This window comes from Symphalangus syndactylus, chromosome 8 (assembly GCF_028878055.3).
Source record: "Symphalangus syndactylus isolate Jambi chromosome 8, NHGRI_mSymSyn1-v2.1_pri, whole genome shotgun sequence".
NCBI classification, from domain to species: Eukaryota; Metazoa; Chordata; class Mammalia; order Primates; family Hylobatidae; genus Symphalangus; species Symphalangus syndactylus.
The window spans coordinates 57,730,737-57,751,091 of NC_072430.2; the positions used below are offsets into that span (position 1 = coordinate 57,730,737).

Sequence of the window (20,355 nt, forward strand, 5' to 3'; positions counted from 1 at the left end):
CCGCAACTCAGATTTTTAATGAACATTAATAACCCCCTAAACATGTGTGCAATACAAATAAAATTTTTACATTTATTTTTTATTCCTACAGAAAAGAAGAAACACATTCGTACAAGGGTTCATTTCCCAGTGGTTAAACGTACTGAGAAAAATACATTAACAAAATAACTCAAGGATACAACTGCTGTGAATTCCAAAGACAAACAACTACAGGAAAAGTGAGTGCACTTACTTTCATATTTTGCAGCTGTTAATAGAAGTCTTAAACATTTAAAATTTAACTAATTCACATAACCTCCACAAAGTATCAGTAAATAAACTTCTAAACAATAAAGATAGATAAACATGGTCAGGTTGTTAGGTTAAGAGCTAAAAATTTCATTTTGCTTCCATGGTTGCAACCACGAGTCTCAAGGCCTTCAAAGCATAAACATCACAGAGCACCTATCAAAAACCACAAACCAACCACAGGAAAAACCCTTTTTATACTGTTTATCTTCTGTATTTCATTAAATCTAATAAGCCGTCAGTTGTAAGATGCATCCTAATTCAGAGATGTCACAATGTGAAATAAGTATCTCTGGATCAATGAAATATGGTATGTATATATACCCGAGATATGAGAGGAAACTATTTACCAGTTTGAATTACTTCCATACTATTGTGCCAAACAATAATTAAGTGTCAAAACATTGAAATTTTATGTAGTTAAGTTTTTTATTATTGTTTTCTTTACAGGAACAATAATCCAAACAAATCTTGAACCAATCTATAAACAGAAAACCTGATATATAAATTATTATCTATTTTTGCAATACATCAAAATACTGTATTGGTGAAAATAAATAGATAACAAAAAACAATATACATCATTTCTATGTTTGCTATCAGACCCCACAAGTATGTTTGTCTTTACAATTCATTACAGGTGAAAAACAAACTGAAACACAACAGGTACATACAATTATGCCACTGTTAAGGATTGCAGATTACACGTGTTAAAGTTTTTCTTAATAAAATGGGAACACATTGCTAGGTACATGGAAACATGATTTTGCTCTAAAGAACAGCTGAACTGTTGAGAAGCAAGGGCTTCCTAGCGACCTCCCAGTGTAGCAGATAATATTACCCTGTGTAACAGAGTATTATGGAGTTTTGCATTTTCCAAGTCTGTAAGTCTAACCATAAACAAAACAAAGACAAACCCAAACATTAAGATATACTGACAGTCTTGTTCCCATATATGACAGAATAGTTCTCATACATTGTTAAGATCGGTTTCCTTTTTTATTAGGAGCACTTAGGGTTTGGCATTTCACATGTCTACACTCAGTGTCCATTGGCTCCTTCTGAGAGTATCCGCGAAGGTTCGGTAAATTTTGCAGTGAACAAGTAAAAAAGGGCTGGCGTCGGTACCAAAGCCAAAAGGGGCAAATCTTGCTCAAGTTTATCCACTCTGGAAATGGAGATTATTCCATAGGCATGAAGTAACCAGTGGCTGAAGAGAACAATAAGTCTTTTCTTTCTGACCAGAAGATCATAGCAGTTCTATATAATTTTGTAAAAGAAAGAAAAGAGAAATACAGATTATCAGGCTAAATCAGCTGGATAATTTAATATAATTTAATATAAAATGTATTATTTATAATCTCAGAATCATAAAATGTTTGAGCTAAAAAAGACTTAAGAAATCACTCAGTCTAGCCACTCCACTTTATAGATGAGGAAAGTGAGGCTCCTAAGGTCATATAAGCACTCAGTAGAGGCACCCAGACGAGAGCCACGTCGTCATGTCTCTTAAGTCCTAGTCTATGCCACCATTCACTCCTGGAAACACTATAGTTTCTTCTCAAAGAAAGATATGAACTAGAAGGGAAACTCCACTTTATGTGCTTTCTTCCTGCCCTCATCTACTGTTGCTATGGATCTATAGGTGGGAAATAGGAGGTACAGAAACCTAGCCTCCTTAACCTCTAACATTCCTGGAGCCTGCTGCATGAATAGTAAGGGAGCAGAAATGACACATAACACTCTGATTTTCTTTTAATCCTTACTACACCTATATACTATGCAGAAATTAGAAGAATGAAATTAATACAAAATATCTAAATGTGCTAATAAACACATTAAAATGTAATTTGCAACAGGTTAATTACTAACTTTCTCTTAAACAGCTCATCAACTCAGCTAGTACTAAGCTGTCTTTTTCCATTTTAGGTCCCCATTTCTGATTCATGCTAATTGAAGTATGTGAACATTTTATATAGCAGATTCACAGGGGCAGAGAAACAAATAAGTTCAAGCTAATTTAACAGTGTATAGCTAATTCTTAACTATGGATAAGCTGTAAAAATTCAAGGCCAGGCGTGGTGGCTCACCCCTGTAATCTCAGCACTGTAGGAGGCCGAGGTGGGTGGATCATGAGGTCAGGAGTTTGAGACCAGCCTGATCAACATGGTGAAACCCCATCTCTACTAAAAACACAAAAATTAGCCAGGTGTGGTGGTGTGCGCCTGTAATCCCAGCTACTCAGGAAGCTGAGGCAGGAGAATCTCTTGAACCCGAGAGGTGGAGGTTGCAGTTTGCCAAGACTGCACCACTGCACTCATGCCTGAGTGACAGAGTGAGACTCCGCAAAAAAAAAAAAAAAAAAAAAAAAAAACCTCAATTTTATTCAAATATCCAAATATCCAACTATTTTCTCCCTCAAATCTTTCCCTAGAGTTGATAAAAGTGCCAAAACTAATTTTCCTATCTTCTTTAATTATATTTCAATGCTGGTTAAAGATGATTACAAAGGAAAACTGAGCATGATCTACAGATGAAAACAACTGAATAATCACTATAAAAATATTCTGTCTAGTTCCTCCACTATTATCCTACCTAAAAGTCACTATGATTCCTAGATGTTTTCCCCCACTCACTCTCTCACTAAGGTAATAGAAAAAGTGGCATCAACAGTAACCACTCCAAAATAGTTTACAACTTATTTTCTCTTCGTTGAGTTTTATTTTATGTTAGGAATTATGCGAAAGCACGTATCAACTGTCATGGGTAGTTTGAGACAGTTCCTAGTCCCTAGATTAGCAAGTATAGGATGGAAGAGTACTGAGACACTATACTTTTGCTTCCTCTAGAGTTTGGCCTTAGAACAAAGAGTTCTTAAATCAGAGCCATTAACGTATTTAAAAGCAATCATTTAAATGTAATATATATAACAGTTACTAATATATTAGTAACAATAATAAATAGAATTAATGTCAGACTGCATATGAACAAATAATGTACACGATTGCCCATTTTGATTCAAAGTTTAATGAATACATTTTTCCCTAGATATAGAGTCAAATACACTACTACTTCTCATTTGTTCTTCATGGTTTTGACCAATAGCTTAGTTCCTTAAGAATAGAATATTTGAAAATATAAATGTTATGACATGATGTTCTATTCTACCCAGTGACTATAAATGTGTCAAAAGATACTTTTTTGGCCAAAAATATTCTGAAAATAAAGACATATACAATTTTTAAAAAGTAGTTCTTTATAATAGTGGCCTTCCACTGAAATATTAAAATGTTAGAGGTACAAAATGAATACCGTGAAAAAGGAACAGTATCAGAATAATGTGGCTATTAATGTTAGCTCCAAATCCCCCAAACATTATGGGGTAAAAGTAAACATCCATAATCAGGAAAATAAAATTTGTGATAAAACACAGAAGGATATGGAATGCACAATTACTGATGACTATTAATGTTTCCATTGTAAAATAAAGTTTAAAATTAGTTCTAAATATAAAACATTTTTATGGTTTTTCTCAAAATAGTGTTAATAAGTTTCAGCATTTCAATAATTATATGTTTGCTACATGGGTAAATTATGTGAAATGACATTTCTCCTTCATGCTGGATAGTTGGGCCTGACTACTTCACTATTTTGCGAATTTCCCAGGGAATATACAGTCCAGTACACAACTTTTCATAAAGTTAACAAGCCAAAAGCTACCAAGTGGCATCAATCAGCCAAAGATTACTAAAACAATTAGTTGTATTATATCATATCATATGGACTATTCTGATATTGAATTGTCAAATTTATCAAAAAAGTCTTTAACAAAGGAAAAAAAGACTTCCTACCTCTATTTCAGAAGCAGACATGTACACAGCCAGAGTAACCAAAGATAACACTAATATAATGTATGGGAAGGCATAATCTGAAAGATAAGCATTGGTATTATGTTGGAAATGAAACAAATTTTCTCAATAAACCACCAAATAAATTCAAATAGTAATTTTCCTTTGAGTCAAATCCTTTCTCAACCATTTCTGTGAGACTTACAACCTAAGGTTCTGAGGCAGTGGCCAGCAAGCTTTTTCTGGAAAGGGCAAGATAGTAAATAGTTTCAGTCCTGCATTTCTCTGTCTTGATTACCCAGCTCTGCAGTTGTAGTGGGAAAGCGGCCATAGAGAATACATACATGAATGGGCATGGCGATGTTCCAATAAAAACTTCATGGACAATAAAACATAAATTTCATACAATTTTCACATCAAGAAATGTCTTTTGATTTTTTAACCATAAAAAATTGTAAAAACTATCCTTGGGCCAGCTTTGAAGAACCTTGCCTTAAGGCATCCAGTGAATGTAAATAATTAACTTCTCTCCTCTGCATTCTAGAATAGTACCAGTTATGTACTAAATTTAGGAGAATTCAAAAAATGGTCAAATAATTTTCTGTGTTTTGTGGGCCAGGTGGGGAATCTCAGCTGAAAAAGGTTATCTATAAGAGTAACTCAGCTTCAATTAATCTTTAGAAAAGGTCATTTAGCAATAAACCTTAAAGGATAAAGAGATCATTCAGTATTCTTAATATCAAAATTCCTGCAATCTCCACTTTAAATACAGTACAGTAATCCTTTAAGGCAAATTTTTTCCTCTAAAACACCACTTTCCTCTTAAAATGTTTCAAATTTATAACACACTAAGATAAATGGACAAATTGAGAAAAAAAAACTTTGAATTATTTTTCATACAATTATTCGTAAATGACTTCAGTTTATGAAACTACTAATCATTGCAGTAGAACCCATTTGGAACAATTTCAAATGTTAACTCAGGATTCAGCAGCCAGAAACTGAATTATCTATACAGGCCTGATTCCAACTTACTAAAGAACTGAATGACTTATTTGACATTTATAACCTTTTATTTCATAGACAGTGATTAGGTCCTCAATCAACTGTTCAAAACAAAACAAAAACTCTATTTAACTTATAAGTAGCTAAACAATGTTGCTAATGACACAAATTTAACACCTGGTCGTAAAAAGCCATACACAGTAAAAAGGAATAAAGAGGAAGTTTCTAACTAAGCCCAAATTAGTGCAAATCAGTGCAAATGTAATCATGTCACTCTTCTGCCTAAATCCTTTTAAGAACAGGTCCCTATTCCCTAGAGCAAGAATGGCAACCTCAAATGACACGGAGGCTAGCCAGGAAGGTACAAGGGAATGGGCCAAATCTAACAGGGAAACAGAGGAGCTAGAGGGAACTCTAGATTTTCAAATCCTGTGCAGGCCAAATGAAACAGTTCATCTGTAAACCAGAATATGGGGGGTAACAGAATTTCTGGTTCCCTTGGTCTTACCCTCAAGCCCCACCATCACCTTGAACCAAATTACATTCCCAAACTATATTACCAAATTACATTACCAAGCTCCATATAAAGGATGGTGTGCAACATCCTTGGGATGTTCAATGTCACATATTCAAAAGAACCACACTACATTTTCTCAGCCACTGGATTGCCTGCTTTATCTCCTGGTAGTAAGTGAGGTTTATAACAGTGAATTTTTCTTATTCTTTTGAGTCACAGTTTGGTCTAAACAGTTACTAAACAAATGAATTAATGGTTACATTAAAATAAAAGATACATTGAGGACTTTTTACCATAAAAGGTTTTCATAAATACACTTAGAAACCTAAGACCCTACTTAAACAGTATACATTATCAAGACTAATTTTCATAAATTCCTAAATAAAAACCAGTTTTTATTTCTTATTCTTAGATTTTAAAAATATTTTAATTTGGTCATGAACTTCAAATGCAAAGAAAGGTGGGCAGATCATGAGGTCAGGAGATTGAGATCAACCTGGCCAACATGGTGAAACCCCGTCTCTACTAAAAAAAATACAAAAATTAGCTGGGTGTGGTGGCATGTGCCTGTAGTCCCAGCTACTTGGGAGGCTGAGGCAGGAGAATCAATTGAACCCAGGAGGCGGAGGTTGCAGTGAACCGAGATCACGTCACTGTACTCCTGCCTGGTGACAGAGGGAGAGTCCATCACACACACACACACACACACACACACACACACACACACACACACACACACAAAAGGATTAAACAACTATCTTAAGGAAAAAGCTCCAAAGTTAAATCTAGAGGAAATATTACTACATACAATAATAAACATATTTCATTGACTTTACCCATCAAACTTACATAAAAGGCCTCCACCAACTGCCTGAAGCACGGTTAAAATTGGGAAGAAGTAAAGTGCAGCATAAATACTTTTAAATCGATCAGATTTCCCTAACCCACATGCAATCTTCTTCACCAGAAGAGGTCGGAGCAGCATCATTAATACCAAGCAGAATGCATAATAGATAAATACAATGGTATATCTGTAAAATAAAATACAGAATTTGTAACATCAAAAAGTTTTAAAAACGTTTTTATCCTTGATCATTTTTAAATGAAAGAGCCTAAAAAAGGTTTAAAAAGCATATTTACTCTATCCATTGGATATTCAAATTGGCGGAAGGCTAGCCAAACAGGCTGTCATACATGGCTGGCAAGGGTACAATGGTTGCTTTCTTAGGCAGTCTGGAAATATGTATCAAAAATCCTAAAACTGTTTATCCCTTTTGATTCAGCAATTTTACCTGTAGAAATTTATCCAAGGGAAACCACCAGGGATACATAAAAAAACCTACTGTACCAGGATTTTTATTGAATCACTTATAATAAAGTCCAGAAGAAAATAAATATTCAAGTATAGGAAACTGGTTATATTTTATAGTATATTCATGCTGCAATATTATGCAGACACAAAAATCTAGTTAGGAAATAAATGTTAACAAAACTAACTGTGCCTAATACATTAAGTGCCAACAGCTTACAAAATAGCATGTCATAGTATAGCCTTAATATTCCTTAAAATGTATGCATACACATGCAGAAATAAAACTGGAAAGATAAAATTTGTAGCAGAATCATCTCAAGGAATAGAATTACAGATTATTTTATTCTGTGTGTGCTTTTATTCTGTTTTTGAAATGTCCCATTTTTAATGTAATTTTTATAATCAGAAAAAAAAGCTGTAGAAAGAGCTCTGTGTCACCAGATTTCTAGCACTTCATTTTGAATAATGGGACTTTTATCCACATAGTTCTACCTTAATTTTCCTGAGTATTTTCAAATCATTTTTACTATCTTGCTACTCAAACCCTCTCTGTATACAGGGGAGTGTCCTAGGAAGTCAGCAGTCATTTCAGATCACAGACCACATGACCACATGCTTCCTCCCCACACAGCATAATGATACCATAATCCTGTGTTCCTATGATGCTTTTAGGTTCAGTCCTGTACAGTAATGCATTAGTACATGTTTGATCTCTTGGTGATACTTTTTTTGTCTTGTTATACTACCCCCAAACAACATCAAAAGAAAACAAAATCTATCCATTCCTGCAACTTGTAGTTCCTTAAGAGCTCTAAAAAAGATGATTTTAATCAAGAGGAAACCATCATGTGTTACCTCTTCTAATGAATTAGTTTCCTAGTCGTTTGCTACCTCTTATCAACAGCAAAAGAAAACAAAATCTGCCTAGTCCCACAACTCGTAATTCCTTAAGAGCTCCAAAAAGATTATCACTTTAATCAGGAGGAAATCATCCTTTGTTTCTCCAAATGAACTAGGAAACTAGTTTCTGGAAGTGATTACGTTTCCCACTCCTGCCTTCCACCAGAAGACCTCATCCCATTCCACTCTTCCCCTCTTTCAATCCATGCCACCTACATGTGGGGATAGTTTAAATTTGACAAACTAAAGCTAATTATTGCTATAACAGTAATAACTGCTCATTTTCTATAACTCATTCTTAAAGTTTTAGTAATGTAAAAGTTATTTTTTTGCAGTAAGTTATAATGATAGAAGCTTACATGGTTTTTCATGCCTCATCTAATCTGTTTCCCCTTAAAACTATAATTATCAGTAAAGTCCTGTGGTATTTTTCAATTTGTAAGAAACTAGGCTATATATACATTGGGAAAAACAGCCTTCATTTGTCAATGCACTAGTGTTCCAAAGGTTTCTGGTAATTGTGTGCTATTGCTTTTTGTTGACTTGCAAAAAAAAAAAAAAATTACTATGACTTGTGGTAGCCCTACAACCTTCGGAAGTGCTTAGCCCAGTCTGACCATACATTTATATTTAGAATGCTTAGGCAAATAAATAATATGCCTAAACCCAATGCTATAAGATACTATAATATCTCATAATTTTAAAAATCACTGTTTTGTATAATTAATAAAACAAGGCAGGCAAGCTGTTCTACAACGACTGTTGGTAAAGGTGCTGAGGAAGAAAAACAAACAATCTTGATTCAGGGATAGTGAATAGACAGAAAATGTCCTAATCAATGAAGCAGTGTGATGACTCTGATTGATTGACAGACAGTGCTGCCAGAAGATTCTTAGGCTACACTCAATTCAGCAGAAAAAGTGCTATAATAAATTAGAAGTGACTATTACAGGTGCAGACGAGGGTTGGTAGTACCTGTTTGCCATTTCTCTTCTAATCTTATATTTTCTGACCCTCCTACTATAATAGGTTTTATAAATATTACGATAAATAACATAAATGAGACTATTGGTAAATAAGTCTGATTTTGTTTTAAATAAGATTACCTTATATCTTAAATATAATATGCAATTCACTTATTAAGTTTTCCAAATAGGACCATGTTAAGTTATGCAAGGCCTCAGGAGAGTTATATGACAAGAGGGTAATTAATGCTTAGAGTTAAGCTCTACGAATCAATGAATCAACAAAAAGGACATTATCATTCTTTAATATAGTATTTTATATATAAATTATAGCAATATATATATCTATAAAATAATTTGCCATACCTAAAAACTGGCAGGGAGAGGCCGGGCACAGTGGCTCACGCCTGTAATCCCATCACTTTGGGAGGCCAAGGTGGGTAGATCACTTAAGGCCAGGAGTTCAAGACCAGCCTGGCCAACATGGCAAAACCCCATCTCTCTACTAAAAATACAAAAATTAGCCAGGCATAGTGGCACATGCCTGTAATCCCAGCTACTTGGGAGGCTGAGGCACAAGAATCACTTGAACCCAGAAGGCAGAGGTTGCAGTGAGCCAAGATCTCATGCCACTGCACTCCAGAGCGAGACTCTGTCTCAAAAACAAACAAAAAACTGGCAGGCAGAAAAGATTTTCATTTTTCTAAGATATCTGGTTGTTTTGTACCTATATGCATTTCTATGTTTTTGATGTTTTATTATTAAGAACTTGCTCAAAAAGGACTAATTTCCCTGAGCATATTATGTACTGAAAGCCTGCTACAATTATGAGAATATAAATACCAGACTTCTATTTTCCCTTTCCCCTAAAAATATCAAAATGAATCAAAATGAATTTGATTCATTTTCTAGTTCTAGAATTTACAAAAATTCATAAAAATTCTGAAACTGGAATAGTCTGGCATAATTGCATACAGAATTTTATGAAATTTAATATTTTTAAAACAAAACATTCTAACAGAAATTACACTTATTTAGGGAGAAAAAAAGAAAAAACACTAATCCAAACACTAATAATGCCATTTACTATAAAGTGTCTCCTATATGTAAGTTATATGGTATCTGAGAATGTGTGGATTAATTTAATCCTCACAACACCTTATAGGGATCATTAGTCCCACTTTACCAATGAGAAAACTGAAGTTACAAGAGGCTGTTTACATGTTCAAGGTAATAAAGCAGCTGGCAGACCCAGAACTCAAACCCACACCTGTTTTCGTCTCCAAATGCCATAAAATCTATAATAATCCTCAGAGATTTAAAAAAAAAAAGATCTTAAGTCGAAATAAACACTTACAGTGGGTAGACGGCTTCATGAGTACAGTGCACTGTGGTAACGTAATCTGGACTTGGGTTGTAAAGCATCGTGTACCAGTCAGAAAGCATCAATACTCGACATGAACGAATATAAAGAACACCAACTGGATCACTCACAAGTAAGGTAATAATAGCTGCCATGCTGCATTCAAATAATGCAGTGATGTGTTGGAAAAGTGCGCTGGAACTAGAGAAGGAAAAGAGGCATGATTACTAGAAAAATGGCAATATTTAAATGGCTTTAATAACATGTACATGTGTCAAGATACAGATTTCTAAATCTATAAGAAAAGTCAAACAAAAACTACTCAAGAGTATAATCTTTTTTTCTCAAAAGGGATAAATAACACTAGCAGTATTATCTAAATGTGTAACAGAAAAGCAGAAATTATGTCTACCTTGTATCTTTAGTATCTTGCCAAATTGTTGCTAAAAATTTCTTAGTTATCTGTGTATCATTTTAATCTTAATATGCACATAAAAGATGGTATGTAACATGTGTTTGTTATAAAGTACAGTAATTATAAGCTCATCTCCTACCCAATAACTAGAACACTGTCAACAAATTTGTAACCACTTCTTTGTTCCTCCCCATCCATACCTCTGTCTCTCCCTTACAGGCAACCATGTACCAAACTGCTTTTACCACTTTTTTCCAGACAGTTTTTATCCCAATTGTATTTATGCTTCACAACTATTCTGGTTAGTTTTGCTTATTTTTGAATGCTATAAAATGGTATCACACTAATGGAAGTCTTCTGAGATTTTTTTTCCACTCAAAATTACATTTCCAAGTTTCATCCATGTTATTGCTTATAGCTGAGGTTCAGTCATTTTCCCTATTGTGTTAGGATTCCACTGTGTGACAATACTGTGATTTGTTTATCCATTCTGAGGTTAAATGTGTTGCAAATGTGTACCTCTGTTTGTGGGCTCAATTTTCACTTTCTTTGTGAAGCCATACCTAAAAACTGGCAGGGAGAGGCTGGGCACAGTGGCTCACGCCTGTAATCCCAACACTTTGGGAGGCCAAGGTGGGTAGATCACTTAAGGCCAGGAGTTCAAGATCAGCCTGGCCAACATGGCAAAACCCCATCACATCACAAAATTTGTAAGCCCAGTCACATCACAAAATAGTGAGAAATGATCAGTGGTTCTTGTTTCAAGCCACTAAGTTTTGAGGTAGTTTGCTATGCAATGATGCATAATGGAAACAGTGTTGCTGCAGTAAGTGCTGGCTGTTAGCTGGAAGCACAACCAAGGCTGTCAACAGGTGTGCCTTGGTTCTCTTCCATATGGCTCCTCTTTTGTTTTCAGTATTCTGCAGTTTAATTATGATGCATGTAGGTGTGAATTTCTATTTATTCTGCTTGGGATGTGTTTTGCTTCTGGGATCTGTGAATCTGTTTCTCATTATTTTTGTAAAACCTGAAGCCATTATCTCTTAAAATACCAGCTCTCCTTGGCTGGGCATGGTGGCTCATGCCTGTAATCCCAGCACTTTGGGAGGCTGGGGCAGGTAGATCACGAGGTCAGGAAATCGAGACCATCCAGGCTAACACAGTGAAACCCCGTCTCTACTAAAAATACAAAAAAATTAGCCGGACGTGGTGGCGGGCACCTGTAGTCCCAGCTACTCGGGAGGCTGAGGCAGGAGAATGGCGTGAACCCGAGAGGCGGAGCTTGCAATGAGCCGAGATCGCGCCACTGCACTCCAGCCTGGGCGACAGTCCAAGACTCGTCTCAAAAAAAAAAAAAAACCAGCTCTCCTTCATAGTCTCTATTTTTCTAGAGACCCTAATTAGATACTATGGGCAAAGACTTAATAAAACATTTATGCTGTGCATGAGAATCTGGGCTTCAGGTAACTCTCTAGCTCTTTTCCTCTGGAAGCCTGATAAGGATAGAATGTCAACTATATTGCTAGGCAACACTGCTTATGATACAAATAAATGATCCTTGACTGGTAAATTACATCAGGACTGGGGAGAACCATAAATGAACTATAAATGCCTGATGGGGATACCATGGTTTGGCTTTCTTGAGTTCAGTGACTCTTATAATTGGCATGTCACTTGCAGGACCCCAGAAGTTCATGGAATTGTTGTAAGAGAGACTGGCTCCTGTGAGGTGTAACACTTTAAGCCTGGACCACTCCCACACCCACCCAACATGGATCTCACCTTCTTGCACCTGATTTTCCATCTCCTTCTTTCTCAGTGCAATATTCCATTATTTATATGCATTTTTTTCTAGTTCACTAATTCTATCTTCAACTGTTTAATCTGCTGACCACCTTTTTTTTTTTTATTTTGCAAGTATAAACTTTCATTTCTAAAAGTTTCCTTTTCTTCCCCCGTCACATGTATTTATTCCTAATAATCTTATTGTTATGGACAGCTTGTGACTTCATCCTTACTTTCTTTATAGGTAGCAGTTACATATCCTGTAGGTGAAAGTCCATTATCTGTGTCCTCTGAGAGCATAAACATATTGGTTGTTGCATCTACCAATAAGTCCTAGTGCTATTTTATTTAGTAACCACAGACTATGAGGCCATTACTAGATCTTAGTGAGCAAGAGTCTTATAGGGTTAAATTGAGAATGGGGAAGCTTTCCAGCAAAGAGGCTCTGCTGCTTTTGCCAGCAGCCATGGCCACTACTACCTTGGGCTTCACGCCCTTGAGGGTCTACTCTTAGCAGAGGCCACCCAAGATTCAGTATCCAGATAACACTGCTGCTACCAGCAAATGACCTCAGACAACCCTCTCATCCTAACCGCCTGCCTTGTCACTCTGGCCTAACTCAGGGTGGGCTGGTTTGTGTTTTGAAAGAGAAGAGTTCCTGGAGATCTCTCCATCTCCAGCTGGGACCAGCAATGTCTCACATAGTTTATCTTTCCCAGACTTTAGTTATTTCATGCAGGTGGGTCACTTGGAGCTCCTAATTAACTCACATTGTTGGAAACAGAACTCCTGTGCCATTTTACAAAGATGAAAACACTGAAAACATAAATAAACACACATTCACATTACATAATTTGACACTTTGCTTCCTTATAGAATTAATATTTTTAGAGGCAAAATCCCAACTTCATTATTTCTTGCCATTACTTTGATAACCTTCTTAACTGGTCTTCTTGTCATGTTCTCTTTCAATCTATCTACAGCCAGACATATAATCTTTACAAAATGAAATACAATTTTAAAACTCTTCTCATTAAACTAATTTTGAGTCTTTTTGTCTTTCTGGAAAAATACCCCTCACCAGCATCGTCTTCTATATTTCCTGGCCATGCTAAATGACTTTAAGTTCACTTGTGCCTCCACACATCTGGGCATGCATCACCCTCCACCTCAAAATACATTTTACCTATCTGCCAAACCATGCATCCTCCCAGATCAGCTCAAGGGTTATCCCCAGTTTTTATGAACACTTGTTAAGATACTTCCAGCCCCAATCTATCTGGACTGTAAGTGCAAAATTTCAGGAAATTGTAAGAGATGGCCCTTGTGTTCCTTGTTACCAATTTCCTAGGCAAAGCACGGTTGTACAACTCCCTCTTTTTAAACCCACCTCCTTTCCTGTCTGAGCATTAGTCACTCCTCGCCTTCCCTCAAACCAACCTCTAGTCTCTGTTTCAAGTCTCTCCCTCAAAACATAGCTGACGTCTGAATTCAAACGCATTTGGTGAAGACATACCTATGCCTGTTAGCTCTACTTTGGGCTAAGAACTTCCCACCAATTGACTGGACAATTATTCTATTTCAGCTTTATCATATCTCCTTTCTCACCCCATCTCTCATCATTCTATTAATATAACAGAAATTAAAAGCTGGATGAAAGCTGCTATTTTTAAAGTATTTTTATAAATTATTCTGAAAAATTATAAATGCTTTCCCAATGTAAATAACCACCCTGGATTTATTAGGTAGGCCCCAGAAAACTGCTGATTCTATTTCTATCTGACCATCCTTTCCATTTCCATTCCAACTACCATAGTCTATTTCTTTGACAACAGTCTTCTATTAAATATCTCACCTCTAATCTACCTACCCTCCACAGAAATTTTCTTCCTAAAATATACATCAAATGATGCCACTTCCATACACCAGACCTTCACCAATAAATGATTCACTCAAATACGGAGTGATTTTTTTGGATGCTCATTCCCTCCAAATCTCATGTTGAAATGTAATCCTCAATGAGGTGGGGCCTAGTGGGAAGTATTTGGGTCATGGGAGTGGAAGCCTCATGGATGACTTGAAGCTGTGCTCACAGTAATGAGTGAGTTCTCACTCTATGAGTTCATGTGAGATTTGGTTGTTTAAAAGATCCTCGTGGCCGGGCATGGTGGCTCACACCTATAGTCCCAGCACTTTGGGAGGCTGAGGCAGGAGGACTGCTTGCGCCCAGGAAATCGAGACCAGCCTGGGCAACATAGAGAGACCCTGTTATCTACAAAATATAAAAAATTAGCAGGGTGTGGTAGTACACGCCTGTAGTCCCAGCTACTTGGAAGGCTGAGATGGGAGGATCACTTGAGCCTAGGAAGTCAAGGTTGCAGTAACCAGTGATCACACCACTGCAATACAGCCTAGGTGACAAACCAGGACACTGTCTCGAAAAATAAAAATGAAAAGATAAAAACTAAAAATTAAAAAATTAAAAAACATTAAAAAAATGGAAGAGGTACCTCCTCCCCTTCTCACCATGTGGTTCCCCTTTGCCTCCTGCCTCCTCTCACACTGGTTCCCCTTTGCCTTCTGCCATGATTGTAAGCTTCCTCAAGCCATCACCAGAAGGAGATGCCAGCACTATACTCCACGTACAGCCTGCAAAACCATGGGCCAACTAAACCTCTTTTCTTTATAAATTACCCTGTCTCAGGTATTCCTTTATAGTAATGGAAATGGACTAAGAGAAAACTGAAACTGAAGGGTAGGGCAGTGCTATAAAGATACCCAGCTTTGGAGCTGGGTACCAGGCAGAGGCTGAAAGTGTTTGGAGGTCTCAGAAGAAGACAGGAAGACGAGGGAAAGTGTGGAACATCTTAGAGCCTTAAGTGGTTGTGACCAAAATGCTGACAGAAATGTAGACAGTGAAGGCCAGGCTGATGAGGTCTCACATGGAAATAAGGAAGTTATCGGGAACTGTAGCAAAGGTCATCCATATTATGCCCTAGTAAAGAACTTTGCTGCATTGTGTCCATGTCCTAGGCATCTGTGGAAGTTGGAGCTTAACAGTGATGACTTAGGGTATCTAGTGGAAGAAATTGTTAAGCAACAAAACATTCAAGATGTGCTGTGGCTGCTTCTAACGGCCTATGATCAGATAGATATGGGAGCAAAGGAATGACTTAAAAATTGGGACTTATACTTAAAAAGGAAAGAATAGTCTAAAAGTTTGGAAAATTTGCAGCCTGGCCATGTGGTAGAGAAGAAAAGAGCATTTTCAGGAGAGGAATTCGACCAGGCTATAGAGCAACAACTTGCTAGAGAGGTTAGCATGGCTAAAAGAGAGCCAAGTGCTAATAGCCAAGACAATGAGAAAAAGGCTTGAAGGCATTTCAGAAGTCTTTCAGACTGCCTGTCCCACCACAGGCCCAGAGGCCTAGAAGGAAAGAATAGAAAGTAGGCTGTCTTCCTTATTTTTCTCTTTTAATAGCACTGTTTTGTTGTTGTTGTTGTTTCGTTTTTAGCACTCAACTTTCTGAGTGACTTTTAAACTGAAATCAGAAGGAAAAGTAGGTAGCTAGGTAACAAGTTGCAGTCAGATGAAGAGAGTATTTCAGACAGCAGAAAGAGTTTGGAGGAAGGGAAAGAACCTAAAGTAGAAAGATCCTGAGAAGTTGGAGGAACTAAAAGAAAATCAGTAAGGTAGAATTTGACTTCCCATTCCCAGCAGATTAAAGTTCACATGCTTATCAAGAACCTTCACATTCTGGCCTCAACCTATCTTTCCTACTCCCCTTTATATTACTTTTCTTCATTTGCAACCCACTCTTGACTACCCCAGATTACTTCCATTCCTGCCTACCACAGATCACCTATTTCATACCTCTATGCCATTATTCATGCTGTTTCTTCTGCCTAAAATGTTCCTTTTTTGAAATCTTTCAGATCCCATGAGGCATAACTTACCTCTCTATTCTTTGTAACTCCAGAGTACTTTGTTTATAACTCTTCCACTACATTTCTAAGACTGATTTATAATTATGTACACACTTGTTTTCTCCACAAGATTATGACTATAAGCCATGTCAGTTATTTTTATATCTCCTCCCCTGATCTTCCAACATAAAATGCAGTGCTTAGTAAATGTGTGCTAATTTAATATGTTAATATGAGTTTTTGTATTAGGTTACAGCTATATCATTTTTAACTACATCATACTAGATTATTAGTATTAAATTAAATTACAAAGAATGTGTTCCATAACAATAAATAGCTTGTAATCATAACCAATTTTGTGTAGAAAACCAATAAGGATTATAGTTGAGAAGTAAAAAAGTATTCCTTCAAGATCACTGAGACTAAAACAGACTAAGGACAGTTCCCTTAAAAATTACTAAGTCATGCCCTATTGTTAAGTTTTCTTGTCACAGTTAAGAATAATCTGAAGATAAAGGAAAAACATGTTTACCACTTTTAAAACAGAAGCAGCATAATTACTTAATAAGGTCTTCTGAGTGATAATTATTCCAACATTAGTCCAGCCAGTTATGTTCATTGAAATGTGCTAACCTCTTTTTCCCCGAGTACCATTCAATGAAGAACCAATGTAAAACCAGAGGAAGCATTGCCATAAATCCAAGATAGAGCCAGTCATAAAGTTCAGGAGATTCTGTGCAAGGCTGACAATATTTCTGTGCATTCGTTCTCTGTCCTCTTGGGCATACCTACAATATATAAAACCAATATTTTGTGTACAGATATTATTTTAGAACACTAACACCCCCCCAATCATTCTATAAGACATCCCATTTCAGTTTAAATATTTAAGTTTACATGTGCAGCTTTTAGAAATAAAAAAGAGGGCTTAAGTAAAATAAAAAGAAATCTATAATGTATGTGCTGTATTTGTACAATGCTCTTAAAAGATTCCTTTTAATAAGTTACTAAAATAGTTGACTAACATTCAATGAAAAACCTAGTTATTAACATTATATAACTGCAGATAAACGTTCTGGATTCATGATGTTCAACTTACTGTACAAGACACGGTACTAAATCATAAATTAGAAATTATTATAAAATTATTAAATGTTTTAAAAAATAATATAGACATCAAAATGCCAACATAAACAATGATTACATTAATGCCTCCATATTCTTTTATATTTCCTTATTTTTTTTTGAGACGGAGTCTCCCTCTGTTGCCCACGCTGGAATGCAGTGGTGCCATCTTGGCTCACTGCAACCTCCACCTCCTAGGTTGAAGCAATTCTCCTGTCTCAGCCTCCCAAGTAGCTGGGACTACAGGCGCACACAACTATGCCCAGCTAATTTTTTTCTATTTTTAGCAGAGATGAGGTTTCACCATATTAGTCAGGCTGGTCTCGAACTCCTGACCTGAAGTGATCTACCCGCCTAGGCTTCCCAAAGTGCTGGGATTACAGGCATGAGCCACTGCGCCTGGTCCTCCATATTCTTTTATAAATTAATGAGTAAAATAACAAAAAATGTTGTACGTGAAAATATTTCAAAAGCAAATAGATTTTACAAAATGAAATAAGATGCAAACATAAGACTTACCCCACATTCTCCATATATTTCAGTTGAGCCATTTTTAAATAATAGGGTCTTCCCACAATAAAGTCCAAGGCATGCTGGTTGAATATCGACAGCTTTTTAAAAACAAATGCCAGTATAGTAACATCTTTGTGATTATAAAAAGAAAATTGCAATAATAGCTGAAGCATTTGGCAAAAATAAGTTTCAAATTTTTAAATAATATGTATTAGACAAAAGTCTTGAAGCATTTTTAAATTTAAATTTCTCCTTTTACACTGTGACACTGCAGACAGTTATCCTGGAACCTTGCTGTTAATACTGTGCCTTATGATTAAGGTCCTCAACCAGCACAGCAGGATCTATCCCCAGGACTCAAAGCCTGACTCGGTATGATTAGAGGATACTTTTGAGTTTAACTGATTATAAAGTTCAAATATACATATATTTTTAAATTAGAGCACCAGTAGAGGGTCACCACCTTTTATTTTGCCCAGTCAGGAAATTAAGCACCCACATGTAGACACACAATTATCATTATCACCTATGTTCATAACAGAACACATTTTCACATGGGAAAAGCAGAGAGAACATAATTTCAGAACAGAGGTATGCAAATTACCTTTATAAAAAGGTTCCTACATTGTCCTAGCTTTTATCATTTTTGTGGAGGATAAGTGAAAATTTCATCAAGGCTGTCACTGGGCCAATATTTTAGAAACCACTGCATTAAAATTAAGCCCCTCATCTAAAGGCTTAGGGGAAAAGCAGCTATTCCTTACTTAAAAATAACCCAAAAACTAAGAATCTAATACGTTGTCTTTGACCTTATTCACAAGAAGAAATTATGGAAGGAGTTTTCTTCGTCAGTGACATCTGATTCCCTTCATTCATTCATTGATTAAAACAAACAAACAGGCCGGGTGAGGTGGCTCACGCCTGTAATCCCAGCACTTTGGGAGGCTGAGGTGGGCAGATCACAAGGTCAGGAGTTCCAGACCAGCCTGGCCAAAATGGTGGACACCCGTCTCTACTAAAAATACAAAAAATAGCCGGGCGTGGTGGCGCGCGCCTGTAGTCGCAGCTACTCGGGAGGCTGAGGCAGGAGAATCGCTTGAACCCAGGAGGCGGAGGTTGCAGTGTGCCGAGATTGCACCACTGTGCTCCAGCCTGGGCTACAGAACGAGACTCCGTCTCAAAACAAACAAACTGTGGTCTACATGTGAATTAATTTGAAAAATTATGCATCTTTTGACTATTCTTGAACAATCATTTCCCAAATTATTCACGAAGTCACAATCTAGACTGCCTGGTCTACAGTGCCTTCTCTCCTTTCACATTGAAGTAGACTTTTTATTTCCTTCTCCTTATGCTGCTGAGAGAAAAAGAGAAGCAGCATTGACTAAAATTCCTCGTTTGGTATTTTCGCTTTTAACACATTTCAGACTTAGCTTTTTAAACTCATTGGCCTCTTTAATGGGCGCTTTTTTTTTTGTAACCAATTGTAATCACAATGTTCTAAATCAATACATGAAAATGAATGTTTCAGGTTTTTCAAGAATGCAGAAGTTAAGGAATTGGAAACTTCTGTATGGGCTTTACATCTAGTAGATGCTTAATAAATACATGTGAATATCAATAATCTAAAGTTTCTCAAAATCCAAGGACTGAAAACCAGTATGATAAACTGAACTGAAATAAACAGCCTATCACCTACTAAGCAAAACCCAGGCTCCAAGCGACTGTTGAATTTCTCCTTTCATTTCCTTTAGCGAACGATGGCTAAAGTTTTAAGATTTCATTTTTTTGCAGCGGTCTTGCCCCTTTGTGACGGGCGCTATAAATCTACGTTGGAGGTTGAAGCAGTAGACAAATTATGCAGCCAACTTGCTTCTGCTTTACTGTTTTTTCTGCACTATCACCCGCGTTTTCAATTCTGAAGTCAACCCTCAAGCAAGTGTTCCCTCGACATTAAACTAAGGGACTGAAGAGACATTTCGGACCAAACAACAAAGACCTGGCCTTTCCGCCGCAAACAGCGCGCCTCCCCTAGTAGCCCACTGGGGACAGAGACCACTCCAACCCGGCAGGAGTGCGGGGCCCGGCCCGAGGGCGGGCGGGGTCAAGGGGCGAGCCTGCGCCGCCAACCGTAGGCTGCCTACAGAGAGCCGAGCCCGAGGCCAGCCGTGTCGGAAAGCAACCGGGACTACCAGAAACGCTTCCCGGGATCTTGGCGACCACTCACCCATGGGCCGCCTGAAGGTTTTTTTCCAGAAGCACTAGATGAGCGGATCTGGCAGCTGCACCGAACATCCGGGCCACAGCGAGCTCGGCGGCTCCGCCTCCCAGTAACCCGGGCGACCGCTCCGAAGTTCCTCCCCCGCTTCCGGGTTTAGGCTCTGAGACCCCG

The 20,355-nt window shown here is 37.1% G+C and overlaps 2 protein-coding genes across 8 annotated transcripts in view; one reads left to right on the forward strand and one right to left on the reverse strand.

Annotated features, from left to right (window-relative positions):
- CCDC175 (coiled-coil domain containing 175) overlaps positions 1–168 on the forward strand; it is a 78,967-nt gene extending 78,799 nt beyond the window's left edge. For both annotated transcript variants that reach the window (XM_055289212.2, XM_063644554.1), the window contains one exon: positions 92–168. The gene's annotated coding sequence lies outside the window, so the exon portion shown is untranslated. The remainder of the gene's footprint in view (positions 1–91) is intronic.
- JKAMP (JNK1/MAPK8 associated membrane protein) lies at positions 59–20,351 on the reverse strand. 6 transcript variants are annotated; one of them, XM_055289222.2, is made up of 7 exons: positions 20,191–20,351; positions 17,970–18,061; positions 16,959–17,113; positions 10,193–10,399; positions 6,508–6,689; positions 4,140–4,216; positions 59–1,548 (listed from the first exon to the last, which is right to left on the reverse strand). In XM_055289222.2, exons 1-7 carry the CDS (start codon positions 20,192–20,194, stop codon positions 1,330–1,332), a joined length of 936 nt encoding a protein of 311 aa, XP_055145197.1. In that variant the 5' UTR covers positions 20,195–20,351; the 3' UTR covers positions 59–1,329. The 6 variants fall into 6 exon arrangements, with proteins under 6 accessions (XP_055145197.1, XP_055145198.1, XP_055145200.1 ...); XM_055289223.2 differs by having other exon boundaries at positions 17,970–18,043; positions 20,191–20,325; XM_055289224.2 differs by having other exon boundaries at positions 699–1,548; positions 17,970–18,093; positions 20,191–20,297.
- Between the last annotated feature and the right edge of the window lie 4 nt (positions 20,352–20,355).